This window comes from Mycteria americana, chromosome 22 (genome assembly GCF_035582795.1).
Source record: "Mycteria americana isolate JAX WOST 10 ecotype Jacksonville Zoo and Gardens chromosome 22, USCA_MyAme_1.0, whole genome shotgun sequence".
NCBI lineage: Eukaryota > Metazoa > Chordata > Aves > Ciconiiformes > Ciconiidae > Mycteria > Mycteria americana.
The window spans coordinates 1,849,257-1,875,727 of NC_134386.1; the positions used below are offsets into that span (position 1 = coordinate 1,849,257).

Below are 26,471 nucleotides of genomic sequence, written 5' to 3' on the forward strand. Positions count from 1 at the left end.
ACCCAATGGAGCATTTGAAAAGAATGAGTCAGGGCGCTGTGAGGCTGGGATTTGCCTGGATTCCTCACGGGATAGCAGAGCCCGCAGCGGCAGCAGTCAGTTGCGACATTGGACTCTGCCTGCAGCCCAGCACTGAAGCCCTGGATGTGGCGGTAGAAAGAAGTGCAGTCAAAGTTTTGGGCTGGCTTGGGTTTTTTGTTTTGTGGTTGGGTTTTTCCCCCGCTGCGTGTGGCTGACCTCGTCTCTCCTCCACCAGGAGTCTTAACAGGGGTAGCAAAGCAAAGGGGCAAATCTCGGTACAGGCAAAATACGCAGTTGCCTCAAGCAGCAGGCTCTCGGGGACAGCAAAACTGTTGATTTTTTGCTGCATGCTGGCTCTGCCTGCACTCAGGAAAGTCGGGCTGGTTGCCTCTTTCCCTCTCCAGGGAGAGGCTGGGTGGTTGGGGGTAGATGCTGTTGGTGGCCCAGGAGAGGTAAGGTTGGCTCTCCGGAGCTCACCTCCCCTCTCCCATTCCCTCTCCCCCAGCTCTGTCCCTTTCTCCGCTCTCCCCTTCGCCTTCTTTTGGGGTGGGCAACATTTAATTTTGTCTTCATGGCTGAGAAGCCTTGTGCCCTTGTCTTTTCATCCTGCAGTTGGTCTTCCACCACCATGGCTTCAACTCCCTGCCCTCCTCTCCCTTCAAAGCAACAGCTTCCACCCCCTGCTCCAGAGAAAGGGAATCCTGATCTATTTTAAGGGCGAAACCCTGCGGAGGATTCACCTCCGGGATGTTTGTGAGCCAACGGCTCTGATGCACTTTTTGGCATCTAATTAGTTTGCTAAATTACTAATTATGACCCTTACCCCAAAGGAGACAGAGTGTGAAAAAAATCTTAAGATTCCTTCAAAATCCAGCAGGAACAAAGTAGGTTTTGATGGAAGAGGATGGGGACAGAGCACTAGCAAAGGCAGTGTCCTCCCACGGGCTAAATCCTGAAGAAAATCCAAGCTCATTCATGGGCATTTCACATAAATAAGGAGTGAAGGCATACACACCTCAATACCATTGAAAATGTAGAAATCACCTTGTTAACATCATAGTTTTTAGAGCCTACTCAGTCAAAATAATTTTTGTTTTAAATTTTATTTTATTAAGTCTGTGATAGGCCCCTGATCTGGATTTGTACGTATATCATGATTCCAGAATCTGACCCTAACTAAGGGCTTCGACACTAAACCTCTCAGGGTTTTCTACTCCTTCTGTGCAATCAGAAGTGAAGACTAATCTGCAGAAATACTCCACCCTACTTCCACAGACACCAGCTGCAGGATTGGGCCCTAAACTGAGGAAAGCTTGTATGAAAAAAGAGTCCAGAGTCCAGTGTAAGGTAAAGTTTTCTTTCCCCCACCAAAAAAGGTGTTGGTTGTAGGGGGCTTTTTTTCCTTTTTTTTTTTTTTTAATTTTCTCTTGATCCTCAGTTATTTATTCTGATAATCATGTTTGGTGCATATTTTATCCACTGGCTGGTTCAGCTGTCACTGGTGGTGATTACTGCCAAAGGCAGGGTCTGTCTAATTAATGTTTTCCTTCTCATCTGCTGAATTTATATAGCCATTAAAGATAAATATGGATGCTTTGTGGCATTTAGACCCCAGATTATACTTTCTCATACATAGCCACTAGGGAGACTTTTGCTGCATCTTATTATGGCATAAAGGCACCAAAATGCTCAAACAGGGTAAGTCAGACTGAGTCGTGCCAAGTTGTTATGGCCCAGACAGTCTCTCTTTAGACTTATTTTGAAGATAAACTTTATTCCCAAATAAAGCTTTCAACTGGAAGGCTGTTTTTTCCCCTGTTCCCCTGAAGTAGAAAGAATTCAAAGGGATGCTGTCATCTAGTTTTTGCCCAGGATCTGATCTCCTTTGAAATGGTTATGAGCTGGTAAGGAATTTTCTCTGGATTTAACTCTTTTCAAATAATGGCCTTGTTTCTACTGCCCCTACAACCCCTAGAAATGCTACGTAACATCCAAGAGTTCTGAAATGCTGCGAATTTAAAAGAAAACAGACTTTAAATAGAGCGCAATTGAGCTGTATAAATCACTGGTGCATTACTGCAGCCAGGATCTTAGAAGGATTCAGAAGAGGATCAGATACTCAGGTGGAGATTAACAGCATCCAAGTGCCATAGCACAGAAACGGCTGAGATACATAAAACACCTATACTTCAGGGCAGATGCCAAGTTCTGAGTGCCTGGAGTCAAAAAGGCTTTTTTTTTTTTCCTTTAAGGAAAGAAACAAACCAAACCAGGCTATTCTGTATTCTGTAGCTGTGCAACAGATGTTTGGTCTACCTTCTGCTGAGGAATATGGTTTGAGGTATTGTCAGGTAGAGCGTTAACAGCTCCGATTCATCATCTCTAAGACCTTGTGGTAGAGTAGATGGAGAAGTTACTGCCCGTAGTCACGTGCGTGCTCTGAGCTGAAGGATTCAACCAGCATCTCCCACTGCCTAGCCTGGAGAAGCCAGGCACACTTATATGCTATGTCTCAAGGAGAACAAAAATAAATATTCTGTCCTACCTTTCGACATGAGGTCTAGCTCTGGGCACTTGAAGTTCACATCTGGGAAGGTCGCGAGTCAGCAGGGAGCAATCTTTTCTGAATATCTTTGCACATGGCTTTGTAGTGGAAGAGGTTGTCTGTTAAATTCTGAAAAACCCAATGGTAATGTTGCTGATGCCTAGAAGAAAGAGAAAAATGTCTTTACCACCACCAAGTACTGCTTTAAAGTTGAAGAGAATAGGAGAGTCTGGGTGCAAGTATAATGCTGGCTGCCCCAAGTCAAATGTGTCAGGATCAATACTCCTTTCTTATCTGCGTAACTCTGACTTCAAGATGCCGGTTAATCTTGCTAAGTCTCGAGTGCCGAAGCAAGAACGTGGTGATGGCAACTATGACATAAGAAGAGTTTGATTTTGCTTTTAATCATGTGACTTCTCTAGCCACATGCTGAGGTTTTCCTCTGGATTTTGATGAACCCAGCATTTGGGCTTTTTGTAAAGCAGACTGCGTAATGTACATGTATATCGACCTGTATATTTTATAGCTATAAAACGGGCTGGGGCTGTTAGCTGTGCTCAGTCCGTTGCTCAGCTGGTTAAAAGAGGATGCGAACCACAACTGCTACCGCTCCTCATTTGTCTTTCCAAGCACCGTGCCCTGGCAGTCTGTGGCAACTGCTGAGCGTGTCGTTCGGGCGTAAGGCAGTCTGTCATCAGGCAGAGAATGACATCACGTACCCGCTCCTTGGCCACTCGTCTGCGTTCAGCAGTTGGGAAAACACAGCACAGGGTTTATCGGAGACTAACGCGAGGCTGGTTCTGCTCCTATGAAAGTTGGGGGCTAACCTCCCCCCATTTTTGACATCAATGGGAGCAGGACCCAGATCAAAAAATATTCTCTTAATAACTAAAGGCCTACTTTCCACATACTTGAATTTACAGCACAGTTGGACTATTTTGAGGGACTAAAGGCACTTTAACTGTCTTTTAATGCAATGTATTTACTATGGATTATCTGCATGGAATACAGTCTTAATATTAAAAAACAATCTTCCTTTTGGACTGCTTTGTTTTCAAAATAAAACATGTAAAGGATTATTGGTCATGTTATGTGAACTTCTAAGCAGGATGGGAATTATTTTCATCTTGCATTCTTTTAACTGACGCTATAAGAATACAATGATTTTTTTTTAAGACATCCTTTTCTGTCCTAGTAATAACACATCATTATCAGGAGGTGTTCCAAGGACATATCTAGGATAAAAACTAATGTAATTGCAGTTTGAATCAAGACTATAATTTTCTTCTCATTTTCTTCTGTTCAGCTTATTTAGATGATTTTTTTTTTCAGGCTTCTCAGCTTGAACAATGAAGTTTGCTTGGCCCATTTGACTTTTTGACAGTAGTCAGGTTTAGTGTTTTGATCTCTGCGCTAGTGCCAAATTATTTCAAAAATGTAAATCACTTTAAACGTCATTATCTGAGACCTCTGGGTAGCACCTCCGTGTATTGGTACTATTGTACAGCTATTGTACATTGAAAATATGAATAAACTGGCATGATGCAGTAACTGAAAGGAGATGATGAGCTGTAGGAAAAGGCCCACCTTGCAATTAACTATGGATATCAATAGATTAATTCCCGTGGGAGCTTTGATAGCTCTGCTTCCATGTGTGTTACACCTTCAGCTGATAAGGGCATAGCCAGAACAAGGATTTACCCGTAACCCTTTCCATGCACTCACCTTGCAAACTGCCGTACGATGTAGAAATATCCAAGGCAGCACAGAAATGGGAGCAATTCAGTCCTGCTTCGCATCCCCTGCGAGAGGTAAGTATGAGCCTCGTTAGAGACATACCGAGACAGAAGGACGTTCACAGAGGCAGGACGGAGCTGTAGTTAAGGTACAGGGTTGTGGCTCAGGAGATGCAAGTCTACGATAGCAAAAGCAGCTCCTGGGCTCTCAGCCGCTCGTCTGTAATATGTGAACAATAACACTGTGTTTTGCCTGTGGCTATTGAAATTGTAAAGTCCCCAGCCTGGGGCTGTTTCATAGCACGTACGTGTACTGTTCTTGGCCTCGATTCTGCTCGAGGAGCTAAATGCGTAATTTTCTAAGCATAACTTTGTCCCTGCTGCCCTTCTGAAGTGAATGTCACCCTTTTTTGTACCTCCTTTCAATGGCTATGACCATTGTTGCAATATTGGAAAAAGAAGTAATATATCAGCTTCTTCTCATTTTCCCTTTCACCTTCCCAAGCCCCTCACACCTTGTTCATCCCCTCTTCCCCAGGAGTCTTTTCCAGGTTGGGAGAAACTGTGCTAAGACCATACAAACAGCTAGAAGTTAATTAAACATGATAAAAGAATGCTACTCTCCCAATGCCTTGTTCTATTTTTCTAAGCAGAGATGTAGCAGATATATAATTAGTATATATATATAATCTCTATTTTTATATCTATATATATATACACACACACAAAAGCAAATACTTTATAATATATAAATAAGCAAAAATGTCAGCTCTCCTGAACAAATAGTTTTCATACTAAACCACATCCCAGAAACAGGGAAAAATACTTTAGCCATTATGCAAATAAACAAGGCTTTATACCCTGGAAATGCAACTGCAACCTCAGGTACAACAGCATGCTGAACCATAATTAATAGCACTGAAAGCAAGTAGGGAGCAGATTGCTACAAAAGGGCCTGTGGGTGGTGGAATAAAATCTCAAATAGATGCACAGCTCTGAATCTGCATTTTACAAGTGCTGTGGAATTAAGCTTTGGTTACGACTGGGAGCAGGGAATTAAGGCTCCTAGGCTCCTGAAGTCCTCGCCTGGTTGTATATTAAATCTCTTTATGCCTTGGGTTGCCTCACCTAGAAAGGAAGGATGGGAATAATTTCCTTTCTCACAAACAAATTGTAAATTTGCTAACGTTTGTGAGATATTTACAGATGCTCAGGGAAAAGGTGTTTTCAAGGCGGGGTGGAATTACTTGCTAAGGTGACTGGAAGCATCATACACATGTCCATCTCAGAAGCTGGTTTTTTCATCTCCTACGCTCACTAAAAGAATTTAGAAATCTTCTCGAGTCAGCTTTAGAGATGAGGAACGGGTGCTGCTGTAGTCAACCTGTCTGACTAGAATACATAAAGCTCACGCTCGCCACGGCTGGGGAGCGGGCAGCAGCGCTCGCCCAAAGTGGGGCTCATACAAATCCCTGATTATCACGCTGGGTCTTTTATTATCTTTGTGAGACGATTTTATTAGTTTGCATAAAATACATTTCTGGCCCCTGGATGTGAGGAAACAGATTTTTGTTGTTGTTGTTGTTGCATTCAGCAAAGGGAAATGTATTCTCACACACACAAACACACCGTTCTCTAGCTGCGACACACCAGCTATTTGCCTTAGCAGCTGCTCATCCACCTCTCCCAGGAGGCTGCATCTGCCTCCCTGTCACCGGGGCTCCGCGAAGAGCTAACCGCTGCCTTAAACATCTGCACAGTCTGCGGATGAACCTGCTGGGTGCTTGCCAGGACAAAATTCAGCTGGCGCCCGCAGCAAGGACTATTGGTATTTCAGGCAGGTAGTTCCATAGAAAACTTACAGCGCAACTCTTTTTCTTTTCATCTCTTCATCAGACCGAATTATGAAATTACTAATCCAAAGGCTATACTAAAATTGCAGCGACGATGCCACCGACACCCGTAGGCACCCGTTGCCCGCCTCACCAACCCCTGCGGATGTACTTGCCACCCTGCACGCTGGCACGCTTCTGCCAGCCGGGTTTCAAACGGTTCATGCGACGTTTCTGCCACCACAAATTGCTATCTTAAGCTCCGCGCTGCTCTCTCAAATGGCAGCTAGGGGAAGATTAGAGGGTGGCATCCTGCAGCGTGATAATTATCAGCACAGCTCCCAAAAAAGGCTCGACGAACAGGCTGGATCTAAGGAAGCAGAAAACACCTGCACATTTCCATTCAGCTACCAAGAGAGGATCTCTGCAATAACCTTCATCTCCTCCCACAATTCTCTCATTACAAAAGGATGAGGAAGAACCCGTGAGCCCAATTCACATACTGAACATCTTCCAAGGCCTGGGGTTTATTTTTCTTTTCCTTTTTACACAACAAATCTTGATTGTTTAGCAAGTAGGTCAGAGCAGGCAGCAATTTTCCTTTTTTGCAGGAAAATGCGCTAAATTTTGTTGATCCCCTCCTCAATTTGAACTAAAGTTATAAAAACTGACAGGTGGTTTTGTTACTTTTTTTAAAACCTGACAAAATCTTCAGCATGTGCTGGCAGAATGCATGTAAAGCCCTTTTCCTCTGCACAAAATACATCACTAATAAAATTTCAGCATTGCTGCAATAAAGAAATAAGAAAGCCTTTTATATATATATATTTTTTTTTAAGTACTGAAAAGAGCAGGTTTGCTATTCTTTTAAGAATATAGCGGGTTTCATGCTCTGTGACAAGCTGCATGCAAGTACCTACTGGCTTCCTGGTGCCTGCTCTTGAGGGTTATTTCGATGACTCTGCTTTGCTGCAGAAGGATTTTTAACTCTGCCAGCCTACAGACCTACAGAATAATACGAAAACCCACGGTGAGATTCTCTTAACTCCTTCACCCCTACCCCCACCGCTACCTGACGCAGGTGGGGATAACTCGACCTGCCTGACCGTCCACAAAGAAATGAAGATCTATGATAGCTCCCGCTGTTGGCAAAGCAAGTAAGCGATGCCTGGAGGTGTCTGACAGCACGAGAGACGCACGAGTTTGTACGTGAATCGCCAAGAAACAGCCTGTGCCAGGAGCTTTGGCACTGGCAGCACAGGACTGCTCGACACGCAGCAGTGAAGAGAAAAGCTTGAAGCAATTATCAGGTTAATTTCTTTAATTTCTGTCCCTTGTTATTGCACTTTCTTGATATTTCCACGCCTCTATTGCAGGCCAGATGATTTTCCCTCCCCGGACAGGACAGCCACCTTGGCTTCTGCAGAGTTGCCCTGCAACTTTGAAGAGAATTTACATCCCTACGGAAACAAGGTTTTTCTGGATGTTTCTTCAAAAGAATAATAGGGCCTACCAATATGCTCAGCCTGAGAAAACCGGTAAGATCATAAAGCAGAGTGGTATTGGCTGCAATAACTTCCTATCTGTTATGAAGCTTCCCATGGCTCAAACGGGTAATTATCTCCATGTTGTGCTGACAGGTTCCCATCTGTTTAGGGCTGAACATTGCATCTTAAAAAGAAGCAGAAAGGAAGAGCACCAGTTACACTCTGACAGGTTCGCTCAGCTCAGAAAACCAGAGGAACTTGATTTGAGATGCTAATGAATTCTTAGTAATCCATTTCTTTTTTTGTGCTGGTCTTCATTTCTCTGCAAAACTGGAAGGTGGAGAAAAGCTGAAGACAGGAAAAATGCAAGGAATATTTAGAAGGAAGGAGGAGACTGGAAAACCTAGAGGCCAGATCCTCAGCTAGGATTTGGCAACTGCAGAGGAAGGACTCTGATGCGAGGTAAACCTTTAATACCTGATGAAGAATTAACAACATACACAGGGTGCAAACCCGTGCTACCTTTGCATCCACCTCATCCACCCGCTTCCTTGCCTTGCCTCTTTCAGGCTTACATTTTCTCCATCCAAATGTTTAGTCCCATCGTCTGAGGCAGGAAGGAAGAGCTAGGACTCTGGATTCTGCCTCCAGTATCTTCCAGACAACCTTGTAGGAGTCCCTCGGCTCCCCTTGCTTCAGCGTGTTTAGGGAAGGCTTACCTCCTCCACGGGGCACGTTACACAGCTCTGTGATTTAATGCACGCAAAGCGTTTTAAGATCTTTGGTTAAAATGCACAGTAGAGACAGAGCGTTGTTAATTGGTCTCAGCCATGATCACTGTCCAAAATGAGATGGAGGAGGCAAGGAAAAAATGGCAAATCCTGGCATTAAATCTCTTTCTGCCCCACATCCCCAAACCAAGACACTTATGATCCTAAGAGCAACGAGGACATCTGGAAATTCTGTGTATTAGCAAAGATCTTGCCATGGTTTTCTGCAGTCCTAAGTTTCAACAGGATGCTGCTTTGTTTTGGTATTGCAGTGAGGACATGGATGATGCAGCATCACAGAACCGCAGTGAGGATCAGAGCAGCCAGGCCATAGATTAACCTCAGTCCTTCAGTGCATGCAACGTATTACGTGATTACTTCTTCATTTTTTCCCTGTTTACCTACTTTTTGTTAAATTTTCCTTTTTTTTTTTTTAATTCCTCCAGCTGCATCTCATCCATATCGCTGCACAGTTCCGCAAGCAAAATAACATGAAAATCGGACTTTGCGTTATCAAAATTCTGATCAGCTTCTCAGCAGATCAAACCGTTCCCGAGGTCTGGGCCAGGACGTTGGACGTATACGTTCCTGCCCCTTCTTAGCCCTGTGCCATTCATCAGCCCTTCCACACCCTGCCGGCAGTCCTTAAAAAGAAATGCCAGCCAAGGAGGGCATGGCGATTTTATCCTGAGAATTCGTTAAGAAGGATGATACGAAACAGTGCCTTAATTCGCTCCATATCCTTGCACAATGCATAGCAGAGCCTGTGCTGGATGAGTCAACAATCCCCCACTAATTGTATATTTTATCATTCTGTAACAAGCCTTAAACTGCTTTCTTCAAATATAAATGAAAGGCTGCATCTAGGCTCCTTAATAACATTTCAGAGTTTCAATGAAACCTCGGGAGAGAATAAACATTTGGCAAATGAGGAAAAATTTGATTTAAACAGAGTAAGTACTGAAGAAATCGTACTGCCTAAGCCTGCATATGAAGTGACACAAAACTTGGAAGCATTATGTCTTTCTTCTGCGGTTTATTATTATTATTATTATTATTATTATTATTTCCATTTTGTAATCTTTATAGTGCACTAGATGCTGTTCTTATTAGTGCTGGTCCTAGTGGTGCCATTTTTCCAGCATTCTCTTTTGACTCCCACCACATTTGGTGTTTTCTTTTTAATGCCCCAGCTCAATTCAAGAAACCGCAAAAGAACGCCAGCTTTCTGCCTGTTGCTCAATAGCTTTCTAGTTATTTACATCGAGCCTTTGTGGCGGTAGGGAATACCTGAAGACATGACGAATGCATATTCTAAAATAAAGGTAAAAAGAACACCTTAAAGAAGTAACATATAAGGCCAGTTTTGGGAGGCTGAACATACTGGCTTGGCATACACCTCCTGCCCCCAGAGTCGAAAATGCAAAAGGCTCGCTTGAGCAGGACGGAGGGGAGCGAGACACAATCCTGCCCTTGCAAAAACAGATGCAATTTGTCCAGGCATGATGGACTGCGGAGCCCCTTCCCTGACCCTGGAATCATTTGGGCTGGAAGGGGCCTCCAGGGGCTTCTCCAATTCCCCACCCCGATGCGCAAAAGCTTCCTCGCTTTTCCGTTAAGGTATCCCTAGCTAACCGCTCTTATTTCCTGTTTGCACCTAGCTCTGCATTTAAATATAGGTGCTGCTCCTATCGCAGGGCTCTCCCATGTTTTTCCTGAAAATCATGCATGTGATTCATGAAATAATGGCTGAAAACTGTGCTGTTTTCACAGCACAAAAGATTTAGATCTTGCCTACACGGCCGTTGCAGAGAAATTTAATGACATGCTTAAACACGGCTTCAGCGCATTTACGGCTACCTCCCAGCTTCCTATGGGTTTTAGATGCCTAACATGCTTGGGCTCTTTGGAAAAACCTCACTATCAACTAGTCTGCTGTCTAAACCCTGGGTATTTGAAAAGCTGGCTCCATCGCAGTCCCGCTCTTGTCATTTAAATGATGTTGCCACCGCTTCTGCCACTGACAGTAGCCGAGCACCAGGGACACAACGGGTATTTTTACCAGAGTTACATAATGTTGCTCACACGTTTGGTGTAGGCAGGGCAAAGATAAATTAGGTACACAAGACAAGGCCACTCATGCATAGAATAAGCAGTTAGCACTCTAGCAGAACCATCACCATAGTTTATAACAACTCAATTGTACTTTTTTTCTTATTAGCTTTCATCCTGTCATCTCAAAACAGTTTACAAACACTGACTAGATTACAGAGCCTCAAATGAAAAAAAAAAACCACCTCTGTGACTCATTCAACCAATTTAAAACAAACACAAGATAATACTTTTACCCCACAACGCAATTAAATTGCAGAACTCGGTGTCACCGTTGCTACCGTTAATTATGCCAATCACTATGTAGTTAGACGTATTTATGTAGGTCCACCACTGCATATTAAACATGGGAGTCTGGATGTAGCTTCAGACTCGGGAAACCCTTAAACCACTGCCAGGCTCCAGAAAGCTGTACCAGAAGAAGGATACTCCATATACACCTCATTTTGTTATATTCTTTCCCCAAGCTATGGTATCTGGTAACTACTAGAAACATTGATATTGGCGTAAATGAACGAGTACGGCAGTCTGAAATTCTTTATTCTGGCATTCCTGAAATGCAACTCCTTTCTGGGGGAACAGAGAGGTGCAAACCAGCAAAACAGCGATGGGGATGAGGAGAATGATACCTTATCGTGTGCAACAGAATTGCTGAAGGATTTACAGAGGCAGAATGCAACTGCATGAAGAGATACTCAAGCCAGGCACTGCTGGCTGTCTCCCAGATGGAAAAAGAAACAGGGACAACGTTAAGTCTTTAGGCTCTACCTAGCTGGAGCTGCTCAACTGTATAGTCAGATTACGCCTTGGAGGTACAGTATTTTTGCACATTTGTCTAATTTACCTTTTCAGCAAAAATACCGCAATCATGGTTACATCGTCATGGCATTCCCGCTCTCATTGTCATTAATTTAAGCAGCAGTTATCAGAAGATGCCATATCATTGTATTTGGGGTTGATTTTTATTTTGTTGCTATTTCAGTTTCCCTAAGGAAAGTTCTTCCTTCAATAAAGTTCCAGGAAAAAAAAACCCCAAACAAAACCAAAACCAAACAACTGTCTTTGGGGGAAAAAAACCTACTGGGGAAAAGTCCTTTAAACCAGCTGCAGCCCTCTGCTGCCATCGTATGGGAACTGCCTTTGGAGCAGCAAGAAAACCTCTCCCGAGAGGTTCAGTTACTATCCCCAAGAGAACTAGTTATTTATAGTCAGCTACTTCGGAAGCAGAATTTGTAAAAAGAAGTAGTTATTTTAAACCCCAGTTTGTTAGTGAATACGAACTGTTTACTGCTCTAACAAAGAATGGCAGCTTGCCGTGGTTTTCCTGAGATCGCGGCACCGTGGAACAATGCTATTTTACAGTATAATGCAATAGCGTTTAACGGCTGCACAGCAATTTGTAACTACTTGTTGTAGCACAGCCTCCGCTAACAATGTTTGCAGCTGATATTGTGCCACATTTTTGTTTTACAACGCTACAGCTTTGCTCCAAGACATATGTTATGGCACGCTGACTTAGTGTTGTGACATCTTTCCACTGCAGCGTAATTAATTTGTATGCAGGCTTCACGGTCCTGTGTAAGCTTGTCCCACAGCATCATGTTGCAAGAGCTGTGCAGTGAACTTCTGGTCTGACGTTAGCAAACGCCGGGGCCTGGTGCTGTTGCCTGGGGTCATGTTTTTCCTCAGCAGATGGAAGATGGAGTTTGGTGGGCCTGGTCTCAGACAGGAACAACTTTGGAGGCCGTGGGGGCGGTTGTGCTACAACACAGGCCGGTGATGCATTGAGATTTGGTCGTGACAGCAACCTACAGAGAAGACCTACGCCTCCACAGGTGTCATAATGCTTGCAAGCTGGAGCGATGCTCCTCGTGGTACCCCACACCGGGATATGCGCGCACAGGCCTCGCTGCACCTCACGCTCCCACACCAGCCACCCGCCCCATGGCCGGGCATGGCAGCCCCCGGCCCGAGGACACCAAACTGCCCCTGGGAGCCCTGATATCCCACCTCACCGGCCAGGAAACGGCTGGAGGTGGGCGCCGGCCCCCCCTGCACCGCCCGCCGCCGCGCTAGGGCCGCGCAGCCGCCTCCCGCCGAAATGGAGGCCCAACGGCCGTCGGCGTTAATTATTCATGAGGGGGTGGGGCCAAGCCGGGCTCGTGACAGGCGGGGACGCGCTTTCCGGGCGGGCGGTACGGGGAGGGGCGGGGAGCTGATTAAATATTCAACAGGAGGGCGGGGACAAGAGGGCGGGAAGGCCGTGCGCGAGGCCCTCCTTCCTTCCCGCCCGCCCCCCCCCCCCCCCCCCCGAAAGGGGCAGCGGGCGAAAAGGCGGGAAAATAATTATTACAAATAAATTAGCACAAAAAGCACGGGGGGAGGGCGGAATTATTAATAATACTAATAAAACACTACTGGAACAAGACACTTGTGTTGCCTGTAGTAATTTCTTCCCTCCAGCACGTCTGTGACCGCCATCAGCCCTATTGACAACCACTGCCCTGTTTGGGCCCTGTTCCGTTTGGAACTGTTTTTTTCCGTGTTTGCAAACATTTCTGCTCCTGAGCAAACTACACAAACACAGGTGTGCCTGCCTGTGTGCACCTGTCTACATTACTATGCCCAGACACCCCTTTTAACCCCAGTAGGTAGTGACGTTTGACTGAAAATCGTGCTTTTAAAAATTCGTTTTAAATAATAATAATTAAAAAAAAAGTATTTTTCTTTTTTTTTTTTCCCCGGGACACAGGGTATGGTGCTCAGTGGAGGCAGCGGGGCCTGCTCGCCCCATGCACCCCCATTCCTCTGCTGCTCCCCTCAGAGGCAGCCTGGCGGGTGCCCCAACCGAGGGGGTGTTTGTAGGGAGGGAATTTCCCTGAGGTAAAAAAGAGCTCAGAAGGTGCTGTTTGTAAGTAGGCATCGACTGCGAGACCTTCTCTATTACCTGTGTGTAGGTTTGGGGGTGCAGGTCCCCATTTTCAGGCCCCTAGCCTGAATTTTGGCGGGCTGTGGGGGAGAGGAGCCACGGAGGGTGGAGGAGAAGGCGGCCTAGCCAGTCGTTTGGTCTAAAAGTCTGTCATAGCCCAGCTAAATCCAAACCAAAAGCACAGGTAAGAGGTCAAATATAACCCACTCCCTCAAATACTGCAGTCTGAGGAGCAAACCCAGCTTGGGCTGAGGAAAAAAAGCAGGCGCTGGCGTTTCCCCTCTGACCAGACCCCGAAGGGACGAGCCCAAACCAGCCCTTCCTCACAACAAAAAAATCCCAGTCACCATCGCAGCAGGGTCAGGATTCCCCGAGCTGTGCTTTCTACTCATGGTTATTCACCAATTTAGATGCTTACAGGACTGGTTTGTGCTACCGATCTGATGTAGAGCCTTTAGCATAAATAAAAATACGTTTTTTGTAAACTGTCGGTGTAGGCCAGGGGGTAACAAGTACTAACATAACTCCATGGCTGCGCTTGGTGCTCTAAGGTTTGCCATCCCTCACTTGAACTCATACGTTTTTATTTGCGCTGACAAGGAAAAAGAGAAAGTTGGGGGAAAAAAAAAATAAAAGAAAAAAACCCTTGTCGAGTTAATATTTGAAGCGATTCGTTTTATGCTCTTTGTGAAGAGGCAGAGAAACGGAAATGTTCCAAACCAATCTCCAAAGTAAACAACCTTTTGCAGTAAATGTTTGCCAAATGCTAACACAGGGCTCAGAGAAATATCAGGACAAAAGTGCATCCATTAGCAGGAGTTTAGCGACTGCTTAAGGACAAGAAACATTCTAGAGCGGGTTGAAAGTTGATGCTTTCTGCCTTGTAAACAAATTAGCTTGTAGCAACAAATAAGATGACCCGTCTTGGCTAATATTATGGGTTTAGCTTGTTAAATATTTAACATTTACCTTTCAATTTTCCAGTCTGGATTAAGCAGTTCTCTAAACAAGTGGTATCCCAGCAGCAGATGGAGATGCACAGACCATTGCCCAGCTCTGGCTGAACTCCCTCAGAAATAAAAAAACACGTTAAGTCAAAGAGGAAGCAAATGGGAGCTTTCAGTAAAGTCTCTAAGCTTTGGCTTTGAAACTCACTGCTTGTACTCATTTTTATTTACATTAATTTTATCTAGCTCTGCTCTAAATGAAAGTAGTGGTAGTCAATTCAACTTCAATCAAGTTGAATAAAAACAGACTGGAATAGGCTGAGTATTTCTGAAAACCTCCCTCGTGGCGAAGTCCTTTTTTCTTCCATATAACACAATTGCAGATCCAAGGTAAGATTTTCAAAAAAACACTTAAAGGTGCCATAAATCCTTACAGTACAGTCCTGCTAAAGACAGTAAGGGGACTGGGGGAGGAAAAGTATCATAGGATTGCAACTTTATTTCTAAAGTATGAATCAGAAATATGTATCAGATTTAGCCTGTCTTGAACAAAGTTTAGTGGGGCCCTGTTTATAAACAGGAGTGGAGCTGCTGTGTATATTGTACACAAGGATTTTAAGTTGTCTTGAACCCACATTTGTATGTATAAAATTTCCACTGACTTCAGACTTTGCTTTCTTTGCTTTTACAAAATAAACATTTTTTTCATGTAACTGTATGTTTATCTATAGGTGGTTTCCTGATTGTTCTTGAAGGTGTTACATCAATTTTCTGTCTCTTGCCTGAGCAGCGTAAAAGCGTAATGAAACACTCATTTTCGGAGCAGTTGCATTTGCTCATGAGCCTTGTGAAAGTTTAAACTACAAGCTTCTTTAGCTAGCTAGAATTATACCATACCTAAATTAAAAATGCTTCCAGTGAAGTATAAACTTCCTTAAATGTACAATGCAAACTCTATCCAGCACACAAGCACAAGTCAGCCAAACCCATTTGTAACACTTTTAATGAAATGCCCCGTATTCTTTCAGTTGTCAGTACAAACAGTGCTTCCATTGTGGATGTGGTAATTTTGCTCAGTGGCATGTTAGAGAGGTCTGGCTTGCATGCTTTCGTAATAAATACGAAGGATGTTTGGAACTTGTTTTCTGTAATTTTTGTAAATTTTTAATTTTTGAAACAATGAGGTCTATTGTCTGAGTGTGTTTCCCACTGATGGTAACTGGGATGTTGCACTGCAGCTTGGACGGGTTCCAGTTATGTTACTACCAGTGCTGCCAGCTCTTGTAATTATACTGCAGCACTCATTCTCTTTGGCAATTTCCCTGAAGTCTCAGCTGCTGGAATCAAGAAATAGTGTGAAAAATCTCAGTTTAAAAAAAAAAAAAATTTAAGAGGTAGTGAGTCACTAACTCTTGTTGTTGCCTGACAATGCGAAGTGTACCTATTCTAGAGACTCAGAAACCAGAAGGCAAATCAAAAGAACATATTTATTGACCTTTTAAAGCTCGTTACTTTTCAGACCCTCATGATTTTGTGAAAGCCTGGGTCGCTGAATTTTTTCACATAGCAATACTGTATAATTTATTTGTATATCACACATATAGTCATTATATGAAATTAAACCATGTATCAACTTAAATGCTGCAGGAAACAATGGTTTTAAGCGTCACTTTGTTACTTTTAATCTTTTTTTTGGTCATACACAAGCACGTGTATAAGTAGTTATCACTCTAAAGGTATCAAGTGACATGACAATCTTTTCAATAACATCCCTGCAAATTTTTCATATTCTGTTGAATAATTAGTGTAACGAGCTAAAAGGATGTTGTTAATTACTGTAGCTTGTACCATTGCATATACTTCCTCAAGAGTTTCCTTTTAGAACTATTTTCCTAACTTTCTGATGTCCCACTCATATGATGCCCCCCAGTGCTTTTATCTTCTCCTCCTCTAAGATCAGCTGAATACTCCATTCTCTGAGACATGGAATTAGAAAATTATTTAGTAAATTGCACATCATTGCAATAAATTCAAACAAAAATGTATCCTACGCATATGACAAGATTTTCACACTCCATCGCTGTGTCTACAATGGAGTGATTTCCTCTTAGCCTAGTTTTGGGTATAGCATTTTCCTCCTCTGAAAACAGGACTTTCATATTTTCTCTCCAGGTTAAATTTATGGGACTAACAGAACAATGACATCCACTGCAGGGACCAGCTACACCTTGATTCCTAACCAGAAATACAGACGCAGTAACCGCCGCTCCAGACAGCGCTGCAACATCTTGGACACAGATTCCCAATCTCTGTCAACACTTGGGTATTTTAAAACACTTCCATTAGAGATCTTTCAAATGGTTTTGAATTATCTTTCAGGTGAGAATCTGATAAGAAAGTATTACTTCCAATATCTGAAAATTACCACAAAAAAGTTTTCCATTTAGAAAAAGCCATTTTTATTTAAAATATTTTACCTTTTAGCTAGTTGCAGTCGTTTTATGTGACTTATTCTCTGAATTTTCAGCTTTTATGTATGAAGAACCAAATGACCAAAATTTAAATGATAATTAAAAACTATTTGAAGTGTTTTTTACCTATTATGTGTGAAAAGTATTCCTTAGACCTATCTGTTTCTAATTATTACAGTTTGTTGGCAAAGGAGATAAACAGTAATTAAATTTTGTTTTATTTGTAAATCTTATTTCTTGGCCTGTTTTTGAAGCGAGATAAAGTTACTGGCTAGCGATCAACACTTTTCTTGCAGTGAAGGTTTACAAGTATACTGGGTTTTGCTTTTTCAGTGAAGGATATCAGCACGCTGAGCATGGTGTCGAAAACCATCAGCAATCGCCTTATTAATTACATCTCAACCCCATCAGGAAACCGAAGGCTCCTACTGCAAGACTTTCATAACCTTGAGCTACCTGGCAAGAGAGAAGGATCCTATCTTTTAGAGCACTACAAATCTCTAGGTGATCCTTTAATGCAAATGGTAACAATTAGAGGAGAACCAAACTCAGTTAAAAGGTTTCTTCTGTTATATGCATCGATCGGTAAAACGCTGAGGATATGGCCTGAATCATTTGCGCAGCTCCCTCTGAAAGTGAAGTTCCTCCCCATGCCAAATAGCCCACTCAAATACCACTAACTGGCGAGGGGGGAGGTGGGAGGAATTACCTGAAGTGATTCCAAAACCTCTTAGTTATGGAAAAAATAATGTATGTTCTGCCTCGTCTCTGTTTATTTTTTCATATTAAATGGCAAGCAGGGCTTGGGCAGAGGATCAGTTCTCAGTAGTAGGTGTTTCCAAATTTAGTTTGTTTGGACACCACCACTGGAAACTGCAGCAGAAGCCAAGGCTCCCAGGCCCCACACTAGCTGAAGGAATTTGGCTGTTCAGGCTGCCTTCATGTATCACTTTGGAGTAGCTCACATTCCTCGGTCTGGGAAATGTAGCCGCACTACTTAAACCAGCCTAATTCTAAAGTGACCAACAACAGTTGCCATCAGAAAGCCTGCTTGATAGCCTACTTGAGATGTATTGCAGATCACATTCCACTTCTTATGGTCATCACAAAAATGTTATCACAGTTGTCACTGACTAGCATTCTCCTTGGCAGCTTTGTATCGGAGTTCAAAGACTGAAATGGGCATGAAGAACACATTTTCCTCTCGCTCTTAGCTTAAGGGCAATGTGAAAATGTCTGCACTTTTGCTGTCATGGTATACTGTGTGCTAACCAAACCCTTTCCGGGTGAAAAGATTCACTTGTTCTTTCTTTCAGCTGCTTATACCTCTTTTGGCATAGCATAATAGAAATCTAGACCAAAATAACATGGGTTCAATGCTAATAAGGAGTGCTGTACAGCCTCAAACTCAAAATTGGTTGCTTTTTAACTTTTCTGCTATTTTTTAAAACATGTTGATTCCAATTCATTCAGCCTGTCACTCAGAAATGAAGCATTCCTTCTTATGCATCTTGAACACTGAAAGTTTTCTTCACCCACCCACTATTGGTGTTCTTCTATCAGAGAAACAAATTAAATTAAATCCTAAATTTGATCCATATCAATTTACTGTTACCTAGCTGATAAAAGTGTTTGACAGAGAAATAAAATGATGCCATGGTTAGATGCAGAATTATAAATATGGTTTGAACTTAAGACATTAAATAAAGGCATACACAAGGTAAAGGAACGCTGTTAAAGTAATTTAAACCAAAGACCTCCTATTGTAAGCGATCCATGTAGGCTTTGAGGTATCTTAAAATAATCTTAGTGTTTTCTTTTTAAAATGAAGCCTGAAACCCTACAATTCTTTTAAAAAAAAAAATAAAATCAAAATCTGTTTGGGCTTTGTAGTAACCGCATACAAAATGGCAACTTGTTATTTAAATGAAGGTGTGAACCCATCGCTACAGTAGGCCTAGAAGTAAAAACACGACATAGTCAAAATAGAAAGATCATTGGCAATATCTATGTCACCAGTGGAAGGCTCAAGAGAACGTTTTTGTTAAGAGGTCAGTTGCAAAATCAATATTTACTTTACAGCAGGAAAGACTGGACTCAATGGGAAAAACTCATTCTTGTTCAGAGAGCCTGAACAGGGTCTACATATTACATAAATCTCACTTAAACTCAGAGGGGTCTGGCTCCGCTCAAGTCCATGGTAAAATCTTCCAGTACTTGTAATGGGGGTCAGAATTGCGGTCATTGTTTAAAATGGACTTGAGTTATAAATGATCGTGGCGCTGTCCTTCTGCACAGGGGGGATTTTGCTGTACAAAACCAGGGGCGGTACCTTTTGCTCAACCCTTTTTACTCAACATAATTTTTCCCCACCCTGAGGGCTTTATTCCGATTTGCAGCTACACTGTCTTAACAGTTTCAACTATTCCTCAGGGAGTTCTCTCCAAAGTCTAATCTAGTCAATAGAAAATTGACTTGACTGAGCTTTGGACCATGTCCTTGGCTGATGAATAAATTATGTCTGTCATGTAGGAATGCTAACACACTTCTAAATAAGGAAAGACTCAATTTAGAACCACAGTAAATGCATAAAGTACTTTCTGGCATTGGAGAAGTTATGTATTTTTTTGGAGACTGGCAATTCAGAAAAAAAAGTTTCCTTCCCCCCGCCCCAGAAAAGTACATGCTCTTCTGTGAATTTTTTGATTAATTAACAAAAAGATATATATATTTTATTCTGGTTAAAGTTTTTGAAGAGCAAGCTATTAATCCATTTTCTATCAGTAGCATAGAAAAAAATGCTGCTTAACAAACAGCTGTTCCACACTATAATGAACTCCAGACTTTGACATCCTAAACACATACCATTTCAGTCCTGTATAGGAAAATAATTTTACCTCTTAGCTATGTTTTACATTAACACAGTTTAGAATATTTTCTTTTTGGAGCATGTGGCTATCTTGAAAAAAATTTGGAAGCTTGGCTTTCCATGATGTAAGGGGAAAACCAGTGCTCCCCAGGGTACTGTTAAAAGAGGTGCAACAAGTAACATTTATTTCCAGTATTTTTAACAGCTGTAATTCTAAAACCAATATAGTCATTTTAATAGGGCTCCAACTGTGGCTAACAGGGACTTTAAAACAACACAATAAACAAGTTATGGCATAGGAAGCCTACATACTCCCTGACAACATTTCTTTAGTAAAAGATGTCCCCGCTACAAACGCATACACTCCTTCTCCAAAGCGGAGATGACCGTTTTGTGCTGCTCTTCTCGCCTCGCAGTAGCAGCTTTTTCTCACTAGTATGTGTACGCATGCGATGTGAACGCTTAAGCTAATTCAGTAATGTATGTACCATGTATGTATACTCATAGTCGTGCATGTGTTCGTTTTGCTCACAGGATTGTTGCTTAAAAGATGCACACTTCTATTGCCTACAAAAGATAGGCTGAAGTATATACACAAGATCCTCTCAGAAGTAAGTTCACATTCCTTTCACTAGTGTTTCAAATTGTCCCTTGCACTTACAATACCGTTTCTATAAGGCAATTGTTAGTTGAATTATGCCTCTTACTGTCCCTTTGCTGGAGTTTATTACTACTGTGTAATCAATTTATTGATTTGAAACCAGTCTCTTTTTAATAGTAATAGAAAAGCCTAAGCCAGCATATTGAACACTAAGGCTGTTCTATTGAGATTTCACATTCCAAGATCAGTGGTTTTCAACTTTTCTTCAGTTTGTGGACTACTAGAAATTTTGCAGTGGAAGAGCACAGCTCTTCATAGAAATTTTACTCTCCTGAAAACAGGGTTGCTCTTCTTAGCTTACTTTTGCACACCCATTTCACCACAGTTTTGAACGTAATGCTAAGCCATAACATAGGTACTATAACTTGTTTCCTTATACAATAAGGGAAGGGAATCCTGAATCTCTCTGATCAGTATTGATGTACACAAGTAGTACAGAGAATTTTCAATCACAGGAGTTAGCTTATGGTCAGTTAAGATGAATTACTAGTGTTTTGCACTTGCAGGTTTCCTGTTTTAAACTTAATGGTTGTCCAAGTCCTTTGCATTGTTTAGGATTACAGTGCTATGGGGTATTTTTACAGGTACAGTATCTTTATGGAGAGAAGGCAAGTATCACAAATATAAAAGAAAATTAAGGTAGTTTTCTAAATTAATCTGTGTTTTTGCAAGATATTTAGAAGATAAGAGGATTTTGAGCCTTGGGGGGCAGGGGGGAAGGTTTTTTTTCCACACAGTTCTCTGAATTTCCTTTCTGGTTGTTAAAGTTGCTGATTTGACTCTTGAGAATTCCTTGGTCTGGATTTCACTACCGACCAGTCTGGATTTTGATTAGCGATTTATTATCTAAGGAGACATGGGAGAAGGGGAGCATTTTATTACACAGCTTCAAATTCACAAATCAAGAGCAGAGATGGTTTAGTTTAAAAGTAAATGGCTATACTCATCATATGCCTGAATATTTTTGTTAGCTTGTGGTAGCTTAAAATTAATTAAAAAAAAAAATCAGTGTCAAATGAATTAGTTCAGCAATCCACAGCTTATTTACTGTAATGACTACTGTGATTGCAAATATGCAGTAAAATGCTAAGGATAGGACCTTTTTAACACTACTTGAGATGCTTGATTGTGAAGTGTTAGAAGTGCCGTAATGGAGGCTTTACTGGAGAGTAACTTTGTTTAAAAAAATACAGAAACAAATTCTCTCTTAGAAGAACACGCATTTTGAGCACATTTTAAATGCATTTAAGTCTTAGAAACTTGTGCATATGGGTGCTGTATATGCATGCAGCATTAAAGTATTTGATAATACAAAAAGAAAAAAAGTTATTATCTTTCTGTGGTTAAGAGTTACAGATAATTATTTGTGCTGGGAGATTTGTCATTGTAGCAAATACCTTTGTGTATTTTTCCACATAAGGTTCAAAAATAAGCTCTTGGCCTTGAATGTGGAATGCCATTAGCAGCTTTTGATTCTGGGCTGCATTAAGCTTAAGCACAACCTCTGCCATAATGTACAGCACCTCTGTAGCAGCTAATGGTTTCCCTACACTCATCAGGGAGATGCTGTGCAGGCACCACACTCCAGGTATGACACCTTCCCTCTCCGTTCTTCTGATAAATTGCAGGACAGATTGTATTTATCTAATATGAGAAATGGCATTTTGATCTAAATCTATGGCTCAATCTATTCATTTTTACCCCCTTTCAGATCCTAACAGCAGGCTGGGATGAACTAGAGTGCCACCGGGTTTTTAACTTCCTCTGTGAGCTGAGCAATTTACCCCGTAAAGTACAGACAGTTGTCAGCAGCAAACCGGGTAATCATCAAAGCAGACAAAAGTCCTACAAAATCAAAACGCGCTATCATGGAGAAGTCAGAAAATGGATCTTGATTACTGCAAACAAAATGTGTCTAGAATTGAGAATGTTTTTGCTCAGCTAAACCTTGTAGCACCAGTCCTTTCCTGACTCTCGTGTACGTTCTGTTAGCTCCAGCATTATGCAGAAAGTGAGCATTCTAAAGCAAATACTTGGCCTTCGTATAGATGAATACAGCTATTTTTTCTTCAGCAAAAGCAAAGATAAGTGCTTTTGTCTTTGACACATATCCTGTAGCGAAGAGAGTTGTCTTGAGAGGCGCTTAGGTTGTTTTGAATCATTCCATTATCAAACCAATACATAAGTTATGTATATACGTAAACAGTAACACGGACTTGAATCTTTCCTACTGTACACCAATGCCAGTGAAATCAATGGGAAAGGAACCAACACAGAAATAAAGTGATGCAGTAAAGAGTTAGGTTGAATATGTCTGAAACACAACACTGACGTGGCACATGCCTCTCAAGAAATTCTCATGTTACCCGGAACAGAACTGGGTATTTCTGTGGAACACTTTGTACACAGCCGTATACACACTTCCTCCTATTTCCACTTACTGATGCCAAAAAACAGAAACCAAAAAACATAGCCGAGAGCCCTTGAAGACATGCATGAGTTGCTGCAGAAAGGTGCCAGAGGGTGCATCGATAGATTCTATGGCCTGAATTAGTGCACCGTATCCAAAAGAGCCAGACCCAGGAATTTAATTAAATCCCCCTAGATGTTCTCGGGCAGCTTTAAGAAAATCCTTCTTTCTCTTCCTATAAAAGAAGTGATCATCTGTATTGTGCGAGGCTTAATGGATTTGTAATATCTACATTCTTTTACCCCAGGAAGTGCTCGAAAGCTAGAGCTGCGGATAAGGTTATACTGTCGTAGCGTCTTGTTGAACCACTGGATTCATCGAAGTGATTCTGCATTTTGGTTGACTCGTATTTTAAAGCCGTGGCCCATGGTCAATCAAGCTCGCCTGCTGTATATCATCTTTGGGCCAGTGTCCTCTCTTGATGGCGAGTAGTCTGGGGGGTTAAGTTTCAAAGTTTGTTCCCCAAGAATGAGATTTCCTTGCAGGATGCAGCATTTCTGAAAACCGAGCTTTATGCAAATAAAATGTAATCGTATTGCCTAGAAAAAATTGTTCTGCTTAACTAGATCTCTCTAACATACATAAAATACATAAATGATATATATGTGTGTGTATATATATACATCCATATATACATATTTTAAAAGTTACAATTCAAGTGAAGAAATTGCACCTCTGTTCCTCTGTTCTCCCCTGCTTAGGGTAGAGATAGCTCGAACGCACCTCAAAGAAGCATCTGTTTCCCTGAAGAAAAGCATACTTTCTTACTTAGTTATCAGACCTGGGGTTCTTTGAATCGCCCTTTGATTCATGCTGCAACTCCCACTGTCCCTACTAAAATGACAGATGGAAAAAAATCTCACTGTCACAAAGACCAAGTTGTGTTACCCGAATTCCCCTCCTCTGACTCTGCTGTAAGGCCCAGTTTAGCACCTTCCTTGTTTAAAAAAAAAATTACTTTGTCGCTTAACAGCAGTTGTGATTAATATATTGCTCAGGACATGTGGTTTGGCAGAAAATGATAGAAGGACCAACAGATGAGACCAGTCTGAAAGGTCTAGCAGATGCAATTAAACTGCTGTATGATACAGAAGCTAGCGAATGGACAGCAGATGATGTTATCAGTCTTGTGGATGAGCTGTCAGGTGTGTTTTTGCCTTTATCATTAATCCATAGGATTATACGCTCATGTCCTCCAAATCTGGCAATAAGTGTTTTTCAGACACAGAGGTGCCTTGGGAAACTGACTGCAATATTCCTTACAGAAGCTGTGGCGTAACTGGAAAACTCATTACACTTGGAAGCCAGGCAGTAGCTGGGGATGAGAGAAACCCAGCACTGCTTACAAATTCAGGCTGTCTTTCCCTGTTGTGAAATATTTTAAGAATCCATACAGACCTTTAAAATTCAAGTCTTGTCTAGCCATTATTAAGGAAACATTGTCCAAGCTGAAAACATAATGTTTGTTCAAGCCAAAATTCTGCTGAACAACATTAACGGCTACATTGACAGTTAGTTTTGGGTGAGATTATATCATGGAAGCTATCGTGAAGAGCTCTAACTGTATTGCTGGTAGGAATTGCTTATATGACTTAATTGCTGCCATTGTATTCCAGCGGGTATCCCCTCACAAATTCGGGTTAGCTGTCAGAGCCAACAATTCATAAATTCAGGTTTTCCAGAATAGTTTTTGTGGCACTCCTTTCTTTTTGTTCAAAGAGCACTAAAATTCTCTCTATTCTATTACAAAGTTGTTCCCCGGGAGTGGCTCATGGAGAACAATGCTCGGCTTCTTATTCTGAGTGGAAACAACATTTGCTTCACTTTCATGGCCAGTAAAGCTGTGAATGGCAGAGCCGTCGAGTTAGCCAGACTCATGGTCTTCCTGGCTTTGGTGAGTACTACCGAACAGCGCAGACTCGGGCCTTTTGTCTCTCTCCCCCCAGATGTGCTTTCTCAGACTTAAAAGCTGTTTCCCCATCTACTCCTACAAACCAGGAGTAAGTCCAGCAAGAGACTTGGTACTCTTCCACCCTCTGGTCCCTGTCCAGCACATCTCTGCAAGGTAGCAAGCTTGTCCTTGAGGAGAAGTACCACTAACAAAATGTTGAGAAGTTCCTCCGTTAGCCTGCCAACAATAAGAACAACCTCTATGTCCTCATAACAAACCCTAATTTTCCAGGCCACAGCTGCAAGTGATCCATTAGAATCAATAGTTAATTCTAAGATTTAATCTTGCCTTTTATAGTGTCGTACTCATCATAAAAGGTGTATTTCTAATATTTCCTGTATATGTCAGGTCTGTGAGAAGGACCTGTACTGCATGGACTGGGCAGTAAAAATGATGCAGAAGGTCTGCAAAGTTTTCAACACTCCAGGGAAGAGAAACAACTTCCTGCAGTGTGTGGAGAACGCCTTTGCTCACCTGATCATGGACATGCTACAGGCAGTGCTGTCCGGTAAGCCTGCGGGTCTGCAAGCCAGGACAAACTCTTTAATCAGGAGCTAGCACTGAGCGAGGCAACACAGCTAGTGTGGCATCACAGCCTGTCCTCCTTCCCTCCCTCCCCAGGCAGAACAATACTGGAGCGCCTGAAGTTTTTTGATAATGTAAAATAATGGATCGAGTGTCATAATTGGGAGAGACATTTATTTTAACCGATCTCTCTTGTCTAAGAGATTTCTAGTGCCGTGGATGGTGAAACCAACAGTCTTTTAAAACACGTCCCACCAGAGCATTAGGCCTAAGGTCCTTTTGGGCTGTGTCTAAACACAGGCCCTGAGCAGCTGCCAGCCAGCCTGTTCAACTCACCAAGCTGCAGTTGCTCCCTGTCCACAGCTTGTCAGCCTTGATAAAACCTCAAGACTGATTACGATGGCAAGCTCAGTTAGGACAGATTTTTGTCTTAACGCACAATTGTTCTTGTCTGTCTTTGGACAAGCCAGTGAAGGAATTTTGGAGAGAGTCTCCTGTGTTATTTCACAGCTGTCCTGCCATCAGGTGCAGTAGCTGATGCCTCATAAATCTAAGCGGAGGCTGCTGATTCAGCCTCTGCTGAAACCACTGAAGGAGTAAGATTTATCTTCAAAGAAGTCATGTAGTTTCACTAATCATTTTAAAGTGTGTTTCTTTGCCCTGGTAGGGGATCGTGATGAAGAGGACAGCAGCTTTTTGAATTTGTTTCACCTTGTAAACACACAAGCAAGCTTCCATAAAGAAATCCTGTACCTGACCATGGGAAGCAACAGCAATGCCGTGTGATGCTCTGAATTTTACAGACTCTTGCTCTACTCCTGCTGGATTTCCTTGGTTTTTTTAAACATTTGCAAAGCAGTGTCCAATTATTTCTTAAATTTCTATTCCAGTAAGAGCTGGAGTAGCTGCGGGAGAAGCTAGTGACATACATGTCAGACCAGCTGAATGAGCTCACGGAATTGGGGGACCTCTAAGCGTTCGCAGCGGAGTTCTGCACGCTTTGCTCCTCTGAGGCTGCGTTCAGACACACTGAAGAACGCAGGCTGGGGGCCTCTGGTTTGGGAACATAAACTGCATTCTTTTCCCACTGTGTATGTTTGCATACACAATAAAAATGACATGGTTTTCATATTTGATGTGCATAC

General features: G+C 42.2%; 1 protein-coding gene and 1 long non-coding RNA gene across 5 annotated transcripts in view; one reads left to right on the plus strand and one right to left on the minus strand.

Annotated features, from left to right (window-relative positions):
• Positions 1-26,471, minus strand: part of LOC142419787 (uncharacterized) — a 29,131-nt gene that overhangs the window by 170 nt on the left and 2,490 nt on the right. The window contains exons 1-6 of one of the 4 annotated variants that reach the window (XR_012778632.1): positions 23,739-23,766; positions 23,502-23,594; positions 14,402-14,501; positions 4,292-4,368; positions 2,567-2,726; positions 17-140 (exon numbers count right to left, since the gene is read on the minus strand). This is a non-coding gene — a long non-coding RNA (uncharacterized LOC142419787). Of the gene's footprint in view, positions 1-16; positions 141-2,566; positions 2,727-4,291; positions 4,369-14,401; positions 14,502-23,501; positions 23,595-23,738; positions 23,767-26,471 lie in introns of those variants that run through there. The other 3 variants (XR_012778634.1, XR_012778633.1, XR_012778635.1) reach the window with 3 other exon arrangements.
• On the plus strand, positions 16,578-26,160 carry FBXO47 (F-box protein 47). The gene is made up of 10 exons (XM_075523064.1): positions 16,578-16,758; positions 17,184-17,354; positions 20,254-20,330; positions 20,887-20,964; positions 22,092-22,200; positions 23,098-23,274; positions 23,849-23,995; positions 24,602-24,744; positions 25,150-25,309; positions 25,994-26,160. The coding sequence occupies exons 1-10, from the start codon at positions 16,578-16,580 to the stop codon at positions 26,110-26,112; spliced, it is 1,362 nt and encodes a 453-aa protein (XP_075379179.1). The 3' UTR covers positions 26,113-26,160.

What these genes read in the sequence shown, in the direction of transcription:
- FBXO47 (XM_075523064.1), top strand. Translation starts at nt 16,578, where the DNA reads ATGACATCCACTGCAGGGACCAGCTACACCTTGATTCCTAACCAGAAA. An exon ending in TACACAAGATCCTCTCAGAA is followed by an intron (nt 20,331 to 20,886) that starts GTAAGTTCACAT and finishes TTGCACTTGCAG; the next exon opens with GTTTCCTGTTTTAAACTTAA. An exon ending in GCTACAGGCAGTGCTGTCCG is followed by an intron (nt 25,310 to 25,993) that starts GTAAGCCTGCGG and finishes TTGCCCTGGTAG; the next exon opens with GGGATCGTGATGAAGAGGAC.